The sequence below is a fragment of the Heloderma suspectum genome, chromosome 6 (assembly GCF_057233095.1).
Source record: "Heloderma suspectum isolate Gila_16-S chromosome 6, 16-S_ref, whole genome shotgun sequence".
In the NCBI taxonomy this organism is placed as follows: Eukaryota; Metazoa; Chordata; class Lepidosauria; order Squamata; family Helodermatidae; genus Heloderma; species Heloderma suspectum.
This window is the reverse complement of record NC_139463.1, coordinates 47,316,975-47,340,183: the sequence shown is the minus strand read 5'-3', so window position 1 is coordinate 47,340,183 and position 23,209 is coordinate 47,316,975. Positions and strand designations below refer to the sequence as shown.

Below are 23,209 nucleotides of genomic sequence, written 5' to 3'. Positions count from 1 at the left end.
TGTTTGCTGCGGGTTTCCCGGCAGTAGAGAGCAGTCTGTCCCTTCCCCAATCCAACTTCGCATTTTGCGGTGGGCGTGTTGTAGGCATGTGTAGTGCTTACGTTGCTCTGTGATGCCCCTTTGCTCCCCCTGTCCCTTCGCAGCTGTGCAGTCACAGAGGCACAGAGGGGCATTTTCATTTATTTCATCATACTTTCTCACATTTTTGCAGCTTTGTATCTTCGCAGTGGTTGGTTTAGTATTCAGTGCCCAAGGGCCAGCAGGGAGGAGAGGGTCTTGGGGAAGGACCAACATTGCTCCAGCCACCATTTCGGAGCAATGGGCAGGCATGTACCGCTCATGCTTGTGAGTGTGAACCATCATGAGAGGCTGGGCAACTGACAAACAGATGGCGTGGAAATGAAGGAGCGCAGAATACCCTCTTTTTACCTAATGAGGGACGGAAAGACACAGCAGAACCCCTAAAATACAAAACAGCCATTGAAGTGTTGCACCCCCATGCTCACGGGACTGCACAGCTGCGCATTAAAGTATAATGGCAAAAAAAGGGCACGGTGGAGTCTGTTAGGGAAGTCCACAGTACATCGTGAGTGTATCGCAGCAGAAGCCAATTCGAAGCTGCAATGCTGTGCAGTTGCGACGGAATGAGGAGCGAAAGCGATGCCATGTACGCAGGACCCTAGTTTCTTGACTGATTGTGTTGTTTATTTTGTTCCCCATCCATAAGCACAGACAACAGCTCTAAACCAGGGTTGCAATTAGCTTAACTGTGCAACAACTTGAACAATTAAAGTTGTAACCGCATGCACAGTTACTTGGGAATAAATACCATTGGACTCAGTGGGGCTTAGTTCTGAGTAAACACACTTATGGCACACCACTGATCCCCTTCCCCCTCCCTCTTCAGTGTGGATCCACTGAAAGAATTTGCAACCCTGCTGCCTGAATAGGGCACTTAGTCCACAACAGGGAATATGCAATTTTCCTCTGGGCACCAAACATCACAGATATTTGTGGTGCCCATAGACCTCCTTATAAAAGGCTCTCCACCTTTTGCTCTTGCTTAAACAGTTCTCTGGCATCTCACACCCATCATCCAATCCACACCCCTTTCCATCCAGGCCCAGCCATTCAGCTGAGTACATAAGAGGAGGCCTTCAGTTGTCAAAATATTGATAAATGCTCAGTTTTTGGCAACAACAATGCTGATTTACGAAGTCATAAAAGGAACACAATGGTAAGTAATACTTACAGAGTCTATGATCCCCTGGAGAGCTTCAAAGCCATCATTCACAGGGAAGACGTGATCCTTGCTGTCAGCAATCCGAGCCAGCTGGTAGAGCAGCAAAAACAGTTGGAAAAGTGAGTCGGCAAACCAGAACTTAAGGATAGCCTGACACCAAGTCTCAGTCAAGTACCAATGGGCTGTCGCTACATATGATGTGTGCCAGCAACATATCTTCAACTCTCTTAAAACATGACCATTTTAAGAGAGTTGAAGATGATATGTTGCTGGCACTCTTGCCAGAGGCCTACGTACTGATTTCATTTGTCCCTCTATAAGTTCCTGCAGGGTTTTCAAAAACTACAAAAAATGCAGAACGTTTATTTTACCAGAGACCATAGTGGGGCAGAAAGAGATTGGGCAAACGCACTACAAGCACCCATGCTTCAGTTCTCAATTCTCTGTCTCCAGCCTTAGAAGCAGGACTGCCACCCATCTGTCGTCTTGGATTACTAGCAGTTGCACTGCAAGCCCTAACCATCAAATGATGGCAATGCATGATATCCCAGAAAAGAAGAACATAACTAGAAGGAAGTCAAGAAGGCCCATATTGGAGAACTGTCATGGCAGATTTTTCTGGTTGCTGCCCAGGGCTACATGAGTCATTTACTCCGGGGCTGCTGCGATCTGAGGATATTTAGGACACATGACGCAATCGCTACTTCGCAGCCTAACCGTAGTTTTCACAGGGAAAATGCAGATTTCTGCAGGGGCGTTTTGCTGCGATTTTTTAGCTTGCTGCGGGTTTACCATGGTTGCTGAGCTGTCTGTCCCTTCCTCAAACTGACCTCGCAGTTTGTGGTGGGTGTGGGGTAGGCGTGCTTAGTGATTGCGTCACTCTGTGACGCCTTTTCACTCCTTGCCGTTCCTCCCTGTTCCTTTGCAGCTGCACAGTAACAGAGAGGTATCCATTCTGGAATGATGGGTAGGCATGTACCTCTCACATGGGCATGCTCTTTCGCATGCGCGAACCATAGCGAGAGTGTGGGGCTGGAGGACTGCCACTGTGATTGTGCACGAACAGCTGGCATGGTAATGAAGGAGTAGACTACCCACATCTTACCAAAGAGGAAGGGACAGGCACCAAATAACCCCTAAAATACAATCAGCCACTAAAACCCAAAGTGTTGCACCTGCACCCTCACATGGCTGCGCAGCTGCACAATTAAATATAATGGTAAAAATAGAGCAGCACAACTGCCACAGTTTACTTTGCTTTAACAACCATGTTTTTCCGTTGGAGAAGTCCGCAGTAAATTGCGCGTGTACCACAGCAGAAGCTAATTCACAGCTGCAATGCTGCGCGGTTACAACTGAGTAAATGTTGAAAGTGGTGCCTTGTAGATGACCCCAGGCCTGCACCATCAGCCCCAATCTTCTGGAATCTGCACTTTCCAGTTCCACCCCTACTCTGGGATTCACATATTCCCTCCTGCTTTTGCCTCCCCTCTGGGAGTTGTCCCTCCCCACCCTGAAGCCACTTCTCTCAACATCTTGCTGTCACTTGCTCTTATAATCCTGGGAGAAATGACACATCTGACCAATGGATGACCCAACCCAGCTGCTCTTTGCTGCTTCATCATTTCTCATTCATAAAAACAAAAACTCTGGAGTAGCTTACCAAGTATTGTGAAACAGTAGCTACTTGTAGCACGAAGAAGAAAAACTTTGCTAATGATTAAAGTCAATCCCCAACATGGAAGACAGAGCAAGGTTCTTCTTTCACATTATACACAAATGGCATGGAACCACACTAACAGCACAATCTTAAACACGTCTACTCAAAACAGAAGCCCTACTGAATTCAATCAGGCTTATGCCCAGGTAAGTGACTGGCTGGGGCATGCTGGGAGTTGTACAACTGTTTCTGTCTAAACATTCATAGGATTGTGCCCTAAATCTACAATATGCCAAGCTGTATGATAAACCATTGATGGAGCTACCTAGCCCATCTATTTATTATTATTTCCCACAGGAAACCCACAAGCAGGACACGAGTGCAACAGCACCCTCCCACCCATGTTCCTCAGCAACTGGTGTACATAGTCATACTGCCTCTGGTACTGGAGGATGCAAGTTGGCATCAGGACTAGTAGCCATTGATGATAGCCTTCTCCTCCAGTAACCATCCAAACTGGTGGCCATCACTATGTCTAGTGGTAGCAAATTGTCCACAGAATTCTATACACTGTGTGAAGAAGAACTTCCTTTTATCTGTCTGGAATCTCCCACCAATCAACTTCATGGGATGACCCTGGGTTCTAGTATTTTCAGAGAGGGAGAAAAAGGTCTCCTTATCCACATTCTCCTCACCATGCATCATTTTGTAGACCTCTATCATGTCTCCCCTTACCCTCCTTTTTCTAAGCTAAACCATCCCAGCTGTTGTAACCTTCCCTCATAGGAGAGATGCTCCAGCCCCTTGATCATTTTAGTTCTGCACCTTTTCCAGCTCTACAATATCTTTTTGTAGGTGCGGTGGCCAGAACTGGACACAGTATTCCAAGTGTGGTCACACCATAGATTTGTATAGGGGCAGTATGATATTGGCAGTTTTATTCTCAATTCCTTTTCTAATTATGCCTAACATGGACTTTGCCTTTTTTACAGCAGCCACACACTGGGTTGTCATCTTCACTGAGGTGTCCACCACAGCCCCAAGATCTCTTTCCTGGTTGGTCACCACTAGCTCAGATCCCATCAGGCTATACTTGAAGTTGGGATTTTTTGCCCTAACGTGCATCACTTTACACTTGCTTACACTGAACCACATTTGCCATTTAGATGCCCATTCTCCCAGTTTGGAGAGATCCTTTTGGAGCTCCTCAGAATCCTTTTTTGTTTTAACCGCACTAAATAATTTGGTGTAATCTGCAAACTTGGCCACTTCACTGCTCACTCCTAATTCCAGATCATTTATGAACAAGTTGAATTAGCACTGGTCCTAATACAGATCCCTGTGGGACCCCACTATTTACATCCCTCCACTGGGAGAATTTACCATTTATTCCTACTTTCTGCTTTCTCTTCTTTAACCAGTTATTGATCCAGACGATGACCTCTCATCTTATTTCACTTAATATAATAAATTATTCTACTTAATATAATAAAACCTCTAAGTGGTTTACACACAAATACTATAAAAGCTCCATCTCAGTGAATACTAATTTTAAGAATGTCAGCTCTTTTTTATTGAATAGCTGTACATCCAAAAGGTCTGAGATAACTGATAAAAACTATTCATTCTAATCAAGGATCCGGTTAAAATATTGCAAATGGCTTTCTACAGAGCTATAGTAAATTATACTTGACTGTGAACATGTAACAGCAGCACCTGCCTTTTCTTGGCAAGATCATTTATGTCACATTTATGCCATTGCCAGAATGGTACTTCCGTTGAACTGGGCGATGACAAACAGCTTTTCCCTAGGCAATTTGATGTGAACATTAAGACATGCCATGCAGGGCTGTCTGGTTAGCATACCAATGTACATAAAAAGATGTTTGCCAAAAATGTAACCATAGAAATTAAGGCTCAGGTACCTGAGTTTCATTGAAATCTTTCACGCCAACACAGTATACAGTTGCTCCCAGCTCTCGCGATCGGTTAGCCTTGAACAAGAGAATAAAGAATGGATCACGACCCAAGCAGATTAAAGCTGTAATCCTCTGCATGTATTTTTTGTGGCCTGATTTTGTGGCTGTTTCCTTTAAAACAGAGATGGCTGACTGCCTCCCCCGCCCCCCGGACCTGCCAAGAAATTTCATCTACTGGCCCCTCCTAACAAGTTTGCTTTTAGGTTCACCAGTAAGGGAAAGACAAATTTTTAAAGTTGTAGGAAATGGAAACATCCATCCTATTACAGCAGCCAAACTGGTGCCCTCCCGATTTTTGGACTTCAGCTCCCATCAGCCTCAGCCAGCATGGCCAATGGTCAGAAATGCTGGGAGTTGTAGTCCAAAACATCTGGAGGGCACCCGATTGGGGAAAGCTATATTAGGGTTACATTCCCCCTTTGCATGTTGCTTCTTCTAACACTTGCTCGTTGCTAAGTGCAAAGTGCTCCATAACTATGGGTGTTTCCAAAAAGAGGGCTCGTACCAACGAAAGGCATTGTGCAGCAATGCCATCTTTTCCTCCTTAGTGTATTTTTTTCTGTTAAGAAAAAAGACAGAAGGAGCTACAGGAGGACCTCCATAAAATTCTGTGAATGAAGCAGAAAGACTGCATGATAAACACCTCATGTGGAAGCACCCTGTTTTTAAAGGAAGTGGGAATCTCAGAATGGGTAGCTTGCAAGCACAGGAAGGCCTGATAGCTGTCCCAGGTGCCACTTCAGCGCTGCTGCATCTCCCAAATGGCAGATGGACAGGAGGCAGAACTGCAGTTTTCAGCCCAGCGGGAATCAGGTGACACAAGGAGCCAATGAAATCCCAACTGGCCTTATAAAGGTCTCTAGTCTGGCTGCTCAGTCTGAATAGCTCATTGCTCAGGTGTAGGATGAGCTGCCTACAGACGGACCCCCTGCCCGATTCCTTGCTAAACCATCTCCAGCCTCCAAGGCACCAGTTCTGCCCCTGAGAAACCCTTACTGCTGAATGGTATCAACTGGATCATGGAGCCTGACCAGGAATGAATCTGTGTGGCAGGATCAGGCCCAGTGCTAGCACATGGCATCCTCACAAACCCAGAGACCCATCGCCTCTGATGCCTTTTTTAAAAAGCATATTATTCTGCCTTTTTTGCAAGGAATCAAGATAGTTCACATGGTCCTCCTCCTCTGCATTTTATCCTCACATCAACCCTGTGAGGTAGGTTAGGCTGAGAGTCAGTGACTGGCCCAAAGACACCCAGTGAGCTTCGTGGCCAAGTAGGGACTAGAACCCTGATCTCCCAAATCCCAGTCCAGCTCTCTAACCGCTACACCACACGGACATATTTTTATCTGTTATTTATTTTTTGGCCCAGCACTAACTGGAGTGCCAGGCAAACATGGTTGGACATCCATACAGCAGCCTGCAACTGGGGGACGGGGGGATGAAAATAGCAGCACTGCAGAGCAAATCCAGCCACATCAGTCCGGCCAGCACACTTGTCAGAGTTGCTGTGAACTGCCCACTGCCATCACTGCCCGGTGGGCCACACACTGCCATTCAGCAAACCTGCTTGAATGCAGGGCCTGTCCTAGTACACTGGACTAGCTCGAACCTGGAGCTAGTCCAGAGCAAGATGCAGCTCCAGGCCCTGTCGGCAGAGAAGTTCACCACCTCTGCTTTACAACAGTATCTAGCGTAGCGGAGCCAGGCACAGAGGAACTCAGCACCAGCTCTTTTTGATTAGCATGGACGCTGACTTCATCTGCCAGCCCCAGTCAGAATTCCTTGTTCTCTCTGAGTTTAGGTGCAACACTCACAGTAGCTGGGGGGGGGGGGGGATGAATTTCCCAGCATCCATATAGTGTTCCCTGTTGTAATGCAAAATATTTCGGGGTAGCTTGGTCTTGAGTTAAGACTTAGAAGAAACTGATTATCTAGACCCATTTCAGTCGGGCTTCAGGCCTGGGCATGGGACAGAAACAGCCTTGGTCGCCTTGGTGGATGATATGAGGAGGGCTCTGGATAGGGGTGAATGCTCCTTCCTTGTTCTCCTCGACCTCTCAGCGGCTTTTGATACCGTTGACCATGGTATCCTCCTGGACCGCCTGGAGGGGTTGGGCATTGGAGACACTGTATTGCGGTGGTTCCGGTCCTTCCTCTCCGGCAGGTACCAGAGGGTAGCACTGGGAGAGGAGGTTTCGGACCTGTGGCCACTTACTTGTGGGGTGCCACAGGGTTCCATCCTCTCCCCGATGCTATTTAACATCTATGTGAAGCCGCTGGGGGCTATCATCAGGAGGTTTGGGGTGCAGTGTCATCAATATGCGGATGACACGCAGCTCTACCTCTCATTCAAATCTTCACCAAGGTTGGCCGTAGAATCCCTGACCAAATGTCTGGAGACGGTGAGTGGCTGGATGGGGAGGAATAAGCTGAAGCTGAACCCTGACAAGACCGAGGTACTTTTGGTGGGAGACAAGAGGAGGCTGGGGGATGTTGACCTGGTGTCGAATGGGCTACGGCTACCCTTGAAAGACCAGGTCCGCAGCCTGGGGGTCATTTTGGACTCCCAGCTGTCCATGGAGGCTCAAGTGTCAGCTGTGAGCCGGACAGTGCTGTATCAACTCCATCTGATACGGCGGCTGCGCCCCTTCCTTCCCGAACATCTGCTCCCATCGGTAGTACATGCCCTGGTCTCCTCTCGTTTAGACTACTGTAATGCGCTCTACGTGGGGTTACCCTTGAAGACGGTTCGGAAGCTGCAGCTGGTACAGCACGCGGCGGCTCGCTTGATTAAAGGCAGCCGCTGGCGAGATCACATCACTCCAGTGCTGAAGGAGTTGCACTGGTTACCAGTTGTTTTCCGGGCCAAATTCAAGGTGTTGGTTTTGACCTTTAAAACCCTATATGGTTCCGGCCCAGCCTATCTTAAGGAGCGCCTCCAGCAACACCAGACAGGCCGCTTAACAAGATCAGCCTCGGATGGCCTTCTCTCTGTCCCATCAGCCAGGACAGCTAGACTGGTGGAGACGAGGGAGAGGGCCTTTTCTGTGGTGGCCCCCACTCTGTGGAACTCCCTCCCTAGGGAACTCCGTCATGCCCCCTCTTTAATGAGCTTCCGTCGTGCATTAAAAACGTGGTTGTTCAGGCAGGCATTTGGGGTGGGTTAGGGTATTTAAAAAAAAAAAATGGTAGAATTTTATTGTTTTAAATTGTTTTATGGTGTGTTTTACATCGCCCAGAGTGGCTGGGTGACCAGCCAGATGGGCGATTAATAAATTTAATAATAATAAATAAATTAACTTTACAAAAGACTTGCAGATGAAAACTGCTAGAACTGCCTTGTTGATATGGATCCACACAGCTGTCTGCATCTGGAGGCTCTCCTTGGGGGCTGAGCTATGATGAGTTCCTGCACTTCAACATTTACTAGGACACCAATGATAAGTGGATTTTTCCTGTTAAACATTATACTCTCGGAATTTATTCATGCCACTTTTCAGTCCTAAAAAGGCCCCCAAAGTTGCTTACAGTACAATAATTAAAAAATGAAAGAACCAATTTAAACACCAACCCACCCACCTCACAACCCTAGGAGCAGAATAAAATAACAAGAGCATAATTGACAGAGAAGACAAAGATTTTTCAGATCTAGGCAGTGGACATGTTGTTATCTTCCTTTGTTGCAAATGCAGTTTTATTTCCTCATCCTCATATTTTATTATCATTCCTACTTTGAATTTTTATTATCTTTTGCTGGACTAACTTAGTTTTTATTCCAAAAAGCAGCCTTTCCATTTAAGTACTTCAGGCTCAAAGTTCCGCTTTCACTGGAAAGATAAAATCTCATCACAATTCCTACATTTCCATCACAGTTAATGATTCAATCCAACTTCTGGTCACAACGATCCAACTTGGATTTCATCAGCTCTCTGATACGGCATCATGCTCACTCTCAGGCCGATATATAATCGGCTTTATTAAAGTATTACGTTCTTAGTAAGAGCCAATAAAGTATGCACAAGATATTACCAGTGATACATCCTGTCACCATGGACTGGAATGTATTTTGAGAAATGATGGCTCGCCATCACTGGCCCTTTTGCCTGCTAAATACTTTGTCAACTAAACTTCCTTTTAAAAGTATGAAAAATTGGCTCTTTCTCCCTAAGGCTTCTGCTTCCTTTAAAAAATGGCAGGGGTGTCACGAAGGGAGTGGGGGACATCTCCTTTTACAACATTAATGTAGGGAGGAGTCACATCTCCCAAATATGACAACCTCTGGCCTTCACTCTCAACTCCACCCACTGAAAAAGAGGGTGGGCTTTGTGCTCGATCACATCCAGTGCCTGGTCTAGCACTGAAAAATGAGAATTGGCTGGCCAGGAAGGATTCTTTCTCTCCCCAGGGAATAGAGGCCATGGATCCCTAGTCTGACTGAAAATATGACCTAGTAGAACTGTGCAACCAAATGAGGGATTACAAAAGGCATTCCATCAATGTGAAAACTCCACCACACATACGTTCTACTCATGTCAAATAAATGAGCATGGGAGGGAGGGAGATTGCGGTGGCTGGCTCCAACCCTGGCCTACTATACACATTTCTTTGAATGTCTTATGAGAGCTGATGAGCAAAGGTTCTCTGGAATGACAGTAACATGGAGAGAGCTATAGAGGTTCATGCTGGGGCGGGGGGAGTGTTGCCACCCGCTCATACTTTTAATAAAATCTCACATGCTCTGAGATTCAAACAAAGATGTGTAGGTTGCAGACAGGGCCACTCATGTCCAGAGGGGCTAAAGTTATAAGCTTCTCACAGCATGTGATGTGTCCTTTCCTCTCAGGACTCCACAATAGCTGAGCATCCACCTGGTGATAACTGGAGGCTTCTATAGCTCAGTTGGCCCTCAGACCATCTGGATTTGCCCTGCTGGGGTCTGCAACCAATAAATACCACCTTAGGCAAATTTAAGGCCTGTTCTGCTGGATCAAACCAAAGTTCTTCTGCTCCAGGATTCAGTATCCAACAGCAGTCAGACAGTTGTCTCTGAGAAAATCACAAGCCAGGCATGAGGTCAGTCACAATCTGTTTTTCTTCATAGGCCTTTGGTGCTAAGAGAGCAATGGTATGCTGCCCCTAGAGCAGGGGTCGGCATGTTCAGGAGGCCTGGGGGCCATTTTTACCTCCCTGGATCCCAGACCCTGTGGGTCACACTCCCCAGGGCACCAGAAAGAACACTGGCAGTTTGCCACCAAGATTTGGCAGCAAGCCACTACAGTGCACTAAAAGGGTCAAATTTAGCTTGTTCTCAAGCTAAAGTTGACTTTTTTAGTGCTATGTAGTGCTAAAATTGCCAGTTCCTTTTCTGCCAGCACGGTGGCAGTGGAAGCCGCATATTGTCCACCCATGCCCTAGCGGTCCCATTTGGAGGTTCCAAGTAGCTATGATGGCCAATAGCTGTCAATGGTTATTTGTCATGGTGGCTATATGCCCTTTTTAAAAGGCATCCAAGTTCGTGGCGGTGAACACATCACGTGGCGCTGGATTCCACAATTTAATTAGGCCCTGTGGAAGCCATGCCCATTGCCAGGAGTGCGCTGGAGGAAAGCAGTTTCTCAGCGGAAGCCTTTGTAGGACACCACCACCCACCTGCTCCGTTCCTCCCAACACTGGCTCCCAAGTCTCGCCTCCTTTAATAATGTAAAGGTCTCCCCAGGGTGGCCATTCTGCACCAGCCACACAGGCTCGATCTCCCTAACTCCCTGCTCGTATTTATGGGACTTTGGGGTCAGTCCTGCAACTCAACATTACTGGCACATGTAGATTCTCCCACTGACTCACTGGGCATCTCTACACCAGCCTAAAATCCTGCATTTAAAACGGGGCTTTCTGCTTCCGTTTTAAATGCAGGATCACAACTGACTCCCTTTACTCATGCTGCCTTTCCCCCTCCCCTTCCCCCCTCCTTCTCCATCTTCCATTATCTTTCACTGGTCTCGCTCCTCTTCTTGCTGCTTTAACTCTTTCAATGGAGGGAACTGAAGTGGAACACAACAGGGTAATTTGCTAGCTCATTATCTGCTATCTATTTAGAAACGGAACAAAGGGCATTCAGTGCAGGAGAGGCCCTGGAGGGACACGATGTCATGGAAAGAGCCTGCAAACTTCGGTGAAGGAGCCATCTCAATCTCAGGATAAAAGCTGGGTATGAAGAAGGAGCCCACTGTCTCTCTGGCTCATCTCCCCCAAAAGGTTCAGTATCAAAACCTGTGAAGTGACATCATTAGGGCTTTCACAGAGTTCATTTTTTGCACCTTGGGTAGCTCCTGTAGAGTTCGGACTGGTTCTGACTGAAACCCGGAGCGGATTGACTGCCCCACTGACTTCGGAGCCACCAGCCTCCACTGTGGAGCATGCAAAGTTTTGTCAGGAAGAGTAGCATTCCCTTGAGAGGAAGGGAGGGAAATAGATCTTCCCCTCAACATTTGGATTCCTCCCTTTCTCTTGGAAAAGCACATGCCCAGAGCAGGGAGGGACCGTACTGGACCGCGTAGTGCGGACTACTCCTTTTACAGCGATTTCAACAATTGTGGCTTTAGAGGAAGCAATGTGCAATGCAAACCTCCCCCTCTCCTTGGGACCTCTCTACACCAGCCTGAAATCCTGCATTTAAAACGGGGCTTTCTGCTTCCATTTTAAATGCAGGATCACAACAACTCTCTTTACACACGCTTCCTTCCCCCTCTCGTATCTGAGTCTCCCATTCTCTTTCATGGATCTTGCTCATCTTCTTGCTGCTTCGACTCTTTACACAGAGGAAACTGAAGCGGAACACAGCAGGGTAATTTGAAAGCTCATTATCTGCGATCTATTTAAAAACGGAACAAAGGGCATTCAGTGCAGGCAGGTCAAGGCAGGGTCACGGCGTCCTGTAAGGAGACCTCAAACTTCCCTGAAGGAGCCATCTCAGTCACAGGATAAAAGCTCCATGTGATGAACCCCTTGGCCAATTTCTCGCCAAGAGAGGTGCAGAGTCACTCTGAGCATAGCTCTGCAGATTGCCTGTCAAGGGACAGTTGCAACATTAAAGGAGGCAGACATTTTTGCTCGTTTTTTTAACCCATAAAACCAGCCTTCCCCAATCAACCTGGTGCCCTCCAAAGGTGTTGGACTACCACTCCCAGCTGGCTGGGGGCTTATGGAACTTATAGTCCAACACATATGCAGGGCACCAGGTTGGGGAAGGCTGCCCTAAAAAATTGCCAAAATAGGGGTCTGCTTTTGCACAGCGGGGGCAGGGGAAGACTGTTTTGGTATAAGGCGGCCCTATTGCATCTCAGTCCTCGATTTTATTTATGTATTTTTTTTTTATATACCCCATGTTTCAGTTGAAATTATACTCTCACACTTTACACTTGCTTGCTCTCATCAGTAGAAGAGAAACACATGACAAGATGGCATCAAATTTCTGTTATTCCAGGTCAAGGGATCTCTCTTTGGGGGTAACAGCTCGTTTCTGCTCCTTTAAGGGTTGTAGGACAGAGCTCTTCATAAGAGCTCTGTGGCCCTGCCAGAGTTTCTCATTGCTTATGCATCTGCTTAGATTTTCTTTTTCTTTCCCCAAATAGGGAGTAGGGAATTTTAGGTGCACAAGACTAGTCTGCAGTCACACTCCAGCAATTGCACCTCTCTGTAAGATGAACCCCTGTACTGTCAGTCTGTGGCTTCCAGCTTGTCTGGACAAGGTCCCCTTGTTTGTCTGAGTCTCCAGGAAGAATTGAGAGCCCTGCTGTCAGGCTTGCTAAAAGAACATGCCACTTTTGATCACCAGACAGACAGACTCAGACAGACAAAACATGATATTTATGGGTGCAAAGATATACCATCAGTCTCACACAATCTCACAGTTCTCTCTTTCTCTCTCCCCTGAGGCGAAACAAGATAAAAGAAAGAAAGAAAGAAAGAAAGAAAGAAAGAAAGAAAGAAAGAAAGAAAGAAAGAAAGTCCTTTGCTTGTCTGAAGAACCTGGAGAGAGATAAAATGTTGGCTTTATCTGCAAGGAAAAGGAATATACTTTACCCCCCAAAATACTCGGAGAAGTATTTTGGGAAAGACAGAGATAAAGACAGCCCCTTATCTTGAGTTTTTAATAATAACTGAGGCTTTACAGGAGTTATGCTTTAAGACCAGGCACCGGGAAGCCAGCCTGATCCTCAAGGGCGGTCTGTGGGAGCCAGCCTGGTCTAGTCTTAGGGATCAGGTCTTGCATGTGCATCTGGACGGGAGACATTTGCAATCCCAAATCCCAGCTGAGCTGTGGCCCTGGGTGGGCTTTGGGCAGGCCCGGCATCGGGGTGGGCATGGGAGAGCCCATCCCTGCCCCTGCCGCAGCTGCCGCCAGGTCTGGACTGCTGCTGCTGCTGCTGCTGCTCTCGCCGCATCCTCCTCCTGGCCCGGCCAGCCCTGCTGGCAAAAGGAAGTGCTGTGGTAGCCGGCTGGCCAGGCCCGCCTTTGGGAGGGGGCAGCCAATGAGGGCACTGCATCAAGCCAGAGTCGCAAACCAGAGTTTCTTCTTGGTTCACAAATCCTGGCTTGTTTTGAGTGAAAAGCCAGAATCCACAGTTTGGACAACGTGCTAAGCTTTCAGTTTCTGGTTACTTTGGCCGTCGCATCAGCAAGGAGGACGCCAAAGAGCTACTGCACCAGCATGACACCCATTCACAGGAAGCCCTGTCTTGTGAACCGCCCAGGGAGCTTCAGCTGCCAGGCGATATGGAAACTTAATAAAATACATTAAATAAGTAACGTCAGGATTGTCTGGAATCCAGAATTATTTGGAATTGCTCTGTGTGAATGTGGCCCACGTGATCTGAAGCTATACACAACAACACAGCGTGTGGAAATACTGGCGTCATGGCAGGAGTATTTTAGCATACAGGTGTCTGAAAGGGGAGTGTAATGGGAGAAGCAGCTCACAGTCTCAGCCCTTCATAGAATCATAGAATAGTAGGGTTGGAAGGGGCCTACAAGACCATGGAGTCCAACCCCCTGCTCAGTGCAGGAATCCAAGTCAAAGCATCCTTGACAGATGGCTGTCCAGCCTCGTCTTGAAGGCCTCCAGTGTGGGAGAGCCCACCGCCTCCCTGGGTAATTGGTTCCATTGTCATATTGCTCTAACAGTCAGGAAGTTTCTCTTGATGTTCAGCCGGAATCTGGCTTCCTGTAACTGGAGCCCATTATTCCATGTCCTGCACTCTGGCATGATCGAGAAGAGATCCTGGCCTTCCTCTCTGTGACATCTATAACAGGGTGCAGAAACTCCAGCCCTTGGGGCACCCCAATCCAGCCCATGCAGCCTCAAGGGGTTTCTCTAGGGGGAGGGGCTTAGGCTCCAAGCTCCACCCCCTAGAAGAATCCCCCCATTGCTATCACCTATCTGAGATTGGAGATAACCTTGGGGTTTCCCCTGCTGATGTGTACCAGCAGCTGAGCCCCCACTGTTCTCTTCAATCTCAGATTGGAGATAGCAGCGGGGGGTGGGGGGATGAGAGGCAGCAGGCATTGGGACTCACCCACACCAGGGAAGGTGGGTGCTCTCCCCACATGTGGGCGACTCCCCTTCTGTTTGGCCCACCCTACCTCCTTCCTGCTATGTGGGAAGGAGGTGGCATGGGCAAACCAACTGAGTCCCCTTCGCTCCTCTGTCTGAGAAGTGAAGGGGACTCAGCCCCTTCTCCTTTGCCTGCCCTGCCTCCTTCCATTGGAGGAGTGACAGGGACTAGGCTGGCTTGGCTTGGCTGCACACAGGGCTTCCCTACCCATGCTTGGGAGTAAATGACATCAGGTGGGTGTTGTCAGGCTCACCTGACATCATATGGGCCATGGAGGGCTGGGTGGGGTCCTCAGGGGCCCCACCCAAAACTAGTTCTGCATCCATGATCTATAAAATGCCAGCCACCACTACCTAACCATAGAGTTGAACAGCCAACACATGCTATTGTCAGGCAAAGAGCTTAATTTCTAGGGAGAGATGCCAAGAATCACATCTGCCTAGATACCATAGCCTCTGACCTAGGGGCTCTGTCCTCTAAGGCTAGATTTGCACAGGGAAGCTGACATTAGTGAGGAGAGGGGGAAAAGCTTTCTGTGTGTCCCCAGAAGAAGGCTTACATATTCCAGAGCTATATCTGGCCAATCAAAACAGGTTACTTGGCTGAGCTATAGTATGGGTCAGAAAAACAGGAGAACATCCAAAATAAGCCAGTGGAATGAAGAGGCAAAGTTGCAGGATTCATCTTGGAAACATCTTTTTCAGAGATCTCTGCAGGCATTTTTAGAGATGGAAGTCCATATATATTATAGAGGCCAAAACACATTGAGCTAGTTCAAGGAATAATTTTTATTCTATTTTTTGCAACATCCTGGGACTTTTTCTCTTCATTCCATTGAGATGTAGTAAGGCCAGGTATGTGAGGTTGCATCATTTCTCGTCCTAAGCCTCTTACCTCTCGTTCTGCATAGAAGAAAAGATCCTCGTGAAGTTCTCCATCTGTCAGTGCAATGATGACACTTGCGGTCCTATAACCTGAAGAGAGGAAAGCCATTCCAGTAATATGGTCAGTCAAGGGGGGTGGGAAGTGGGGAAATGGAACAAAACATCAAATGGTTTAAACGCAGAAAACTAGAGCTGGACACAGACAATCAAGCTTCTCAAGGCCTGAAGGCAGCCGGGCTGTTTCTTTCTCCACAATGGTGGAGGAGGCAGAGACATTGCAGCCCACAGTTTGCACATGCATTTATGCTAGCGTCTTATCTAGTCAAACATGTTTTACAGCGTATTTGTGCTGTGCAGGCCATAATGGAAGATTTTTTGGCACAACAGGTCCCTGTGTCTTTACAACCATGTCCACACATTATGTAGCTAGCAACAAACCCAAGTTTTCAACCAAGTAAACACTCAGCAAGGAGCCATGGCCAATGCTGACTGACTCTCCAACGAATGCAACAGTATTTTACTAATATTACCAAACACCGGTTTATCTCATCTACAGTTTACATTTTAAGTGCAAACTTAAACAAAACAAAAATTGTATGTGTACATAAAAAAGCACGTGAATTACTGCCATATGGCTCTGCCCAAGGACCAAGCCAAACATGGCGGTAACTGTGAACTGCCGCCCAAAATGGCAACTCTGGCTCTAGTTCCTCCATCCACGGCATGTAATACATGATACTGCCTGAAGTCAAGTCAGACAGTTGGCCCCCAAGCTCAGGATTGTCTAGGCTGACTAGCAATGGGTTTCCAGGGTACCAGGCAGGGGTCTTTCCCGGGCCTACCTGGAGATGCTGGGGACTTAACTTGGGAACTTCTGCCCACAAGGCAAGTGCTTTGCCTCTGTGCTACTCCCCTTACCCAAAACGAAAGGTGAATGTTCCTTTTATAGAAACACAGGAAGCTGCCTTCTACTGAATCAGTCCATCTAGCTCAGGACTGCCAACACTGACTGGCAGTGGCTCTCAAGGGTTTCAGACAGATGTCTTTCTCAGCCCTACTTGCAGATGCCAGGAACTGAGCCTGGGACCTAATGCATGCAAAGCTCTACCACTGAGCTATGATCTGCATTTCTTCAGTCCCTGCTATCATAATACAGTTATGAACAGCAGGGGTGGGAACACGTGGAATGCTGTGAGGTCACAACTCAAGGCAAGTTCTATCGGGGGGGGGCAGAAGGTACTTCACAGTCCACTGGTGGACCACTGGCTACTTTCCAGTGGACCACCTAGCACCTGCTCATTGCTAGTATTCATGCAAAGAGCCCTGGATCAGGTGGACCTTGGTTTGGTCCAGAAAGATTCTCCTTATATTCCTAAGCAGGAGTTCACGCCCAGGAACACAATACACATTAATTATATTTAGCTGTGAAGAGATTCTGAGCATACGCCAGGGGTGCAGAACTCTCTTTCAGCCCAAGAGCCAAATTCCATTTAGGAGAAGCTCTCGGGAGCGCATTCCAGTGCCGGGCAGGACCCAAGGCAAAGGGCATGGGACCAAAATACCAAAAATACCAGCCTCTTTTAGCTTAAAGCTCTTGTTGTTGTTGTTGTTGTTGTTGTTGATTCGGTCAGTCGCTTCCGACTCTTCGTGACTTCATGGACCAGCCCATGCCAGAGCTTCCTGTCGGCCATCGCCATCCCCCGGGTCAAGTCTGTCACCTCCAGAATGTCATCCATCCATCTTGCCCTTGGTCAGCCCCTCTTCCTTTTGCCTTCCACTTTCCCTAGCATCAGCATCTTCTCCAGGATATCCTGTCTTCTCATTATGCGGCCAAAGTACTTCAGTTTTGCCTTTAATATCATTCCCTCAAGTGAGCAGTCTGGCTTTATTTCCTGGAGTATGGACTGGTTTGATCTTCTTGCAGTCCAAGGCACTCTCAGAATTATCCTCCAGCCCCACAGTTCAAAAGCATCTATCTTCCTTCGCTCAGCCTTCCTTATGGTCCAGCTCTCGCAGCCATAGGTTACTACGGGGAAGCTCTTACTGCCAGTAAATAAGGCTTAGGAGGCATTTCGACCTTTTAAAATGGGGGGAAATTGCACAAATGCTGGGAAACCACCAAACAATTGGTAGTTGGGGGAAAGGAGAAAGGGGGCATGGCCTTCTGGGGAGCCCAGAGGGGCAGATTCAGGGCCGGATCTGACCCCCAGACCTGAGGTTCTGCAGCCCTGGCACGCACTCTTGCGTTCTACATGGAAAGCTTGTCGGTGGGCCAGGGGGATTCCAAGAAAAGAAAGGCGGATTCACATAAGACAGACATTAACCCACTGTGTACTAGACATTGGAGGACTGAGGCCTACTACTTGCCCTTTAGATCCTTGCCCATCCTGGCTTGTGAAATCTGCCAGAGCTGGGCTGGACATCCGGACCTCTGAGGTGGTAAACACCTCCTTGAGGGACAGCTGTGATGAGGCCCTTGCTGAAGAAACCAAATTTAGATCCGATGGTTCCAGATAATTACCGCCCTATGTCAAATTTGCCATTCTGGGGCAAGGTGCTGGAGCATGTGGTGGCCTCACAACTCTATGCCGTTTTGGATGAAACTGATTATTTAGATCCATTCTAATCAGGTTTCAGGCCTGGTTGTGGGACAGAAACAGCCTTGGTTGCCCCGGTCGATTACTTACGCCGGGGAATGGATGGGGGGAGTGCAACCCTGTTGATTCTTCTGGACCTCTCAGAGGCTTTCAATACCATCAACCATGGTATCCTTCTGGATCGGTTATCTGGATTGAGCTTGGGAGGCACAGTTTTAAAGTGGTTCCGGTCCTTTCTGGAGGAGTGGTCTCAGAAGGTGGTGCTGGGGGACTTCGGTTCCACTGCAAGGTTTTATCTTGTCCCCCATGCTTTTTAACATCTACATGAAACCGCTGGGGGAAGTCATCAGGAGGTTTGGGCTGAAATGTCATCAGTATCTGGATGATACTCAGCTCTACCTCTCGTTTCCATCTGCACATCCCAGGGAGGCTGTGGAACTCTTGAACCAGTGTCTGGAGGCTGTTTTGGGATGGATGAGGGTGAACAAGCTGAAACTTAATCCAGATAAGATGGAGGTACTGTGGATTGGGAAACCAACTACTTCGGATGGAGGTTTACAACTGGTCTTAGGTGGGGTTGCACTCCCCCTGAAAGACCAAGTGTGCAGTCTGGGAGTCCTCCTGGACTATGAGCTAACTGGGGAAGCCTAGGAGGCTGTGGTGTCCAGGAGTGCTTTTTACCAGCTTAGGCTGGAACGCCAACTGCAGCCCTATCTGGAGAGGACGGACCTTGCCTCAGTTATCCACACACTAGTCACGTCCAGGCTGGACTACTGTAATGCGCTATACGCGGGGCTGCCTTTGAAGGCGGTTCAGAAACTCCAGCTTGTGCAGAATGCAGCCGCCCAAGTATTGGTGGGGGCGAGGCAATTCGATCACTTAACACCTATACTGCACCAGCTGCACTGGTTACTGGTGTGTTTCCAAGCCCAATTCAAAGAGCTGGTTTTGACCTTTAAAGCTTTAAAAGGTTTGGGACCAAGTTACTTGAAGGACTGCCTTCACCTATATCAGCCTGCCTGCACTTTAAGATCAGAAAGGGAAGCCCTTCTCATTTGCCCACCCGAGAGAGCAGTCAGGTGGGTGATCACACGTGACAGGGCCTTCTCTGTAGTGGCCCCACATCTTTGGAACAAGCTGCCATTGGAGGTTCACCATTCTCCATCATTGCAGGCTTTTAAGAAGGCCTTGGAAACATATTATTTTACCTTGGCCTTCTATTGATATGACTGCTGCTGTTAATATCATTGTTGGTTTTATTGTTGGTTTTAATTATTGTTTTTATTGTTGTTTTTATTGTTTTTATGTTTTTATCACTTTTAATATTTTAACTGTTTTTATGTATTTTATTGTTGTAAGCTGCCTTGGGAGGGCTTCTGCCCTGAAAGGCAGCCAAGAAATATTTTAAATAAATAAATTATGGACAGGGTGGGGGAAGCTAGGGGAGTGGCTGCTGCTGCTTTCTGTAGACCCGCGCATTTACTTTCCTTCTGGTTTGGCCCTATCGTGCACCGTGCACCTTCTTGGGATCTGGCCCCACTCCGAGAGAATTGCTAATAAAAGAGAAGAGCCAAGGATCTTAACAACCAGATTGCAGTGTGCCGTCAGCAGAGAAAGCGGATTTACTGCCAAAATACATTCTTCCTACAACCAGATTGTTATCTTTGTCTTAGCATGGTCCAGGCTTGTCACCGTAGCCGGCTGAAAATCACAAAACCATCACAAAGCAGAACCAATTAACGTGAAATTGGACTGCTGCTGTCAGCTTTTAGCAGTAAATCTGGAAGCCCTCTGAAGGCATGTCTTACATACTGAACTTGACATTTTGCCTTTCTCAATCTCAAGACTTCTGTCTGAGGGGGGGGAAGCAAAAAGCAAATGAAAGCTCAGTAATTATCAGCCTCTTTCAAATATCTTAAATTTTCAGCCGGATTTTCCCCTCCACCCAGACAAGAACAGCTGTGCATTTAATTGCTTGCAATTGTGGAGAGGGTGAAAAATAATATATTCAGCTGGGAAACTCTGCTGTGCTGGGGTTCAGTTGCTTTTGCGGGGGGTGGGGGTGGGGGTGGAGAAAGCAGCTTCAAGAGGTACTCTTGATTCTGCAACGGGAGAATCAGAACTGATATATTCAAAATAAAGTGAAGACAACAGCCGTCTTTATGAATTCACCTCCACCTCGTAAGGCTAATCACAACTGGTAAAGAGACTATTGTCCTGTGCTTATGGGGATGTATCCAATGTTAGTCCAACTTAGAGTAGACTCACAGAAATGAATGGGACTTAAGTTAGACTAGCACTGGGTACAACCCATGGTCAGCGCCTTGTATGAAAAAGATTGAAAGAGTAATTTAGTAGGAAGGTTACAGATTTTGGCAAGGAACACAGGAAACAAACGGATAAAGGTTACATCATGTACACCACCCTGAACTCCTTTGAGGAAAATGTGTTTGACAAATACAGAGATTCACTTGGGTAAATGTCCATTTTAAAGCGACTCATCTACATCGAGACAAAAGGATGAACCCAAGACCACAGAAGGGCTATTGCCCATGTGATGGTTTCCCTACAGAGATAATCTGGTACCATTCCTGGTCCTGTTGCTTCCTCAACTTAGTCCCCAAGTCTATGCAATGAAATCATGGTTTAAGATGCCAAGCTAAGCTCATTTCTACCAGGGCATCTATAGAGACATACCACCACGACCTACACACATCATGCAAGCAGAACGGTTGGAAAGCCACGTTTCACCACGGCTAATGCCAGCAAACCAAGCCATGCTTTTACAAGCTGGTTTGTGGCTACTGTTAGGTATGGTTTAGGTCAGGAGTGGGGAACTGCCGGCCTACACTGAAACCCAATCTGGCCCATCTGCCCCCTGCACCCCTTCCACTGGAGAAGGTTCCCTTGGAGGGAGATTAATTACTTATTCCTCTCATAATTCTCTTCTTTTTCACACCGAAAGAGCGCTGTAACACATCTAAGGGCGTGTTTCCAGGCTATCGGCTTCACTTGGCTTGCAGCTTTGTTGCGATGTTTCCCCAATCGCATCTGCTCTTTTTCCAGTTTCCACAGTGCCTGAAGTCCAGGCTCATCATTGCTGTAGCCTGGGGCTCTGTGCTGTTCCCACAGAGCTCTACATGAATTATTTTCTTGATGGCTGGGTGGCGTCTGGGTTGGGTCTGATTACCTCATCCATGTTCCCGCCTCCTCCTCTTGCGGAGTCTCCCCTCCCTCTCCCCCTTCCCCTTCTGCTCCGCTCCAGTTTCCCGCTCTGGCCAGTCTCCTCCCTGCCTTCTGAGCCCCTTTTTTCTCCCTTTAAAGTGAGTTTTAAAGCGCAATTGGACTTTAACAAAGAGGAGTGAAAAAGCAAAGGTGCAGTTGCACATTAACAGGCACTACAACCCTTCCCATTGTTCCTGTAGTGCGCTGCTACGACTTCTCCGCACCATTATAAGTCGCTGACAGAAACATACTTCCGGGTGGGGTGGGGGGATTGGAAGTGAACATCATCAGACTGTCAGGGGCTGCTCAACCAATCAGAGAGGCTCTCCCCTCCAGGCTCTACTTCCCTTAATGGCAATCTCGGGAACAAGCCCCACTGACCAAAATGGGAGTTACTTCTGAGTAGACTTCCCAAACGTATGCCTGATTCCACCCATTTTTTTTCCTTTCCCTCTAATATGCATACCCTCCATGTCAGTATCTTGCTATCACTCAATCGCGAAATAGCGCTAACGTGCATTTGTGCTATCACGTGATAGCACTATTGCACAATATTGCATTAGTCCAGAGATGCTTGTCCTCAAGGTCAAGGAGGCTTGTTCCAGAAAATGCGCTATCATGCAATTGCACTATCGCATGATAGCACAAATGCGTGTTAGTGCTATTTCACGATTGAGTGATAAAGTGATAGGAAGATACTGACATAGAGGGTATGCATATTGATGGAAGACAACCTGAGATAGACCTCATTTTCAAGCTATAGTGGGAGTACTTGCTTGCCTGCGATAGCAGGCTTATATGTATTAGTATTCTAGTGCTTATTTTCAACGATGATTCAAAAGTTGGTCCCTCGGCATCCTGCTCCAAAATGGCAATGAAACTTCCAGAAAACAGGCAGAGGGAAAGGGTTGGGTCACTGAGGCAGGTGAGCGACACATCCACAAGGGATGGGCTACATGCCCCATGGGCAGGACTATGATACCAAACCCAGTGCGGTTGTGGAAACAGGTCAGTAATGCAGCTGAAGCAAGCTGGAAAAGTTGGACTATAACCTGTCTCAGAAGAAGTGTTTTTTCCACGATAAAATGCAGGGTTGGTGCTGAATGGCCATGATGTCATGGAAACACAGAGGCCTTACCGCGCAGCCAGGTTGGAGTAAATCGCTGGTGGAAACACAGCCATAGACAATGGACCCAGGCACTGAGCCCTCCAAGTAAGTCATGCTCAGCAAAAGTCCCTGGCAACGTCAATTAAAAGTTTATTATTCCCGGGTTCAGGCTCCTGGGTTCAGGCTGTTTTATTACTTCCTTTTCATGCCAGCTTTGGGCAGAGGGGGGTAATGATAAATACCCTGCTAATTGCTGCTTGAATTGCCCCAGTGTCAGTTTCTGTTCACTAGTGAAGAGGGCTTTAATTACTTGTCCTTCGCATGATTGTTTTCTTTTTCTTTTCTTTTTTATACTAAAAGAGTGCTATAAACACATCTAAGCCAAGGCACAGACCTGTGGACTAAGGCCTAGATCCTGAGAAGCATGTCATCAGATCTCCATACGCAGAGGAGTTTCTTTCTTTTGTGCCCTAGTGAATAATAGACCACCCCAGAGGTTGTCTGTGATGTGGAGGCAGGGAGCAGCTTTTGACCGATGAAAGGAAAACAAAAGCAACTACCATTTGCTCATCCATGAACTAATTCTTACCTTGAACATTTTCATGGTAAATTTGCTCACTTGCCTGAAAAGGAACCAAAGAAAGTTATTAGTGATACAGAGATATTTAGGAACTGCTGCTCCAAATGTCTCACCATGCTTGGAAACCGCTCTATTTTGAAGCCACTATTAGGAGCTGTTCAGGCATGATCCGCCAACTGCCCACCCACGCCGAGTTCAAGAGGAAACCTCACAGTTGTGTGGTTTGTTCTTATTTACCCTTTCAAATCCTTCATGCATGTAAGTGTCTCCTCCTGGCAGGACTTTCTGAAGCTCCTCTAAGCCTTGACGAATCTGCTCC

The 23,209-nt window shown here is 47.4% G+C and overlaps 1 protein-coding gene across 1 annotated transcript in view; it reads right to left on the bottom strand.

Annotated features, from left to right (window-relative positions):
• ANTXR1 (ANTXR cell adhesion molecule 1) overlaps nucleotides 1-23,209 on the bottom strand; it is a 217,767-nt gene that overhangs the window by 163,033 nt on the left and 31,525 nt on the right. Inside the window, exons 4-8 of the mRNA XM_084804206.1 lie at nucleotides 23,128-23,209; nucleotides 22,900-22,933; nucleotides 15,391-15,470; nucleotides 4,829-4,897; nucleotides 1,253-1,333 (exon numbers count right to left, since the gene is read on the bottom strand). Of these exons, the coding sequence (XP_084660332.1) occupies nucleotides 1,253-1,333; nucleotides 4,829-4,897; nucleotides 15,391-15,470; nucleotides 22,900-22,933; nucleotides 23,128-23,209 (346 nt within the window). The remainder of the gene's footprint in view (nucleotides 1-1,252; nucleotides 1,334-4,828; nucleotides 4,898-15,390; nucleotides 15,471-22,899; nucleotides 22,934-23,127) is intronic.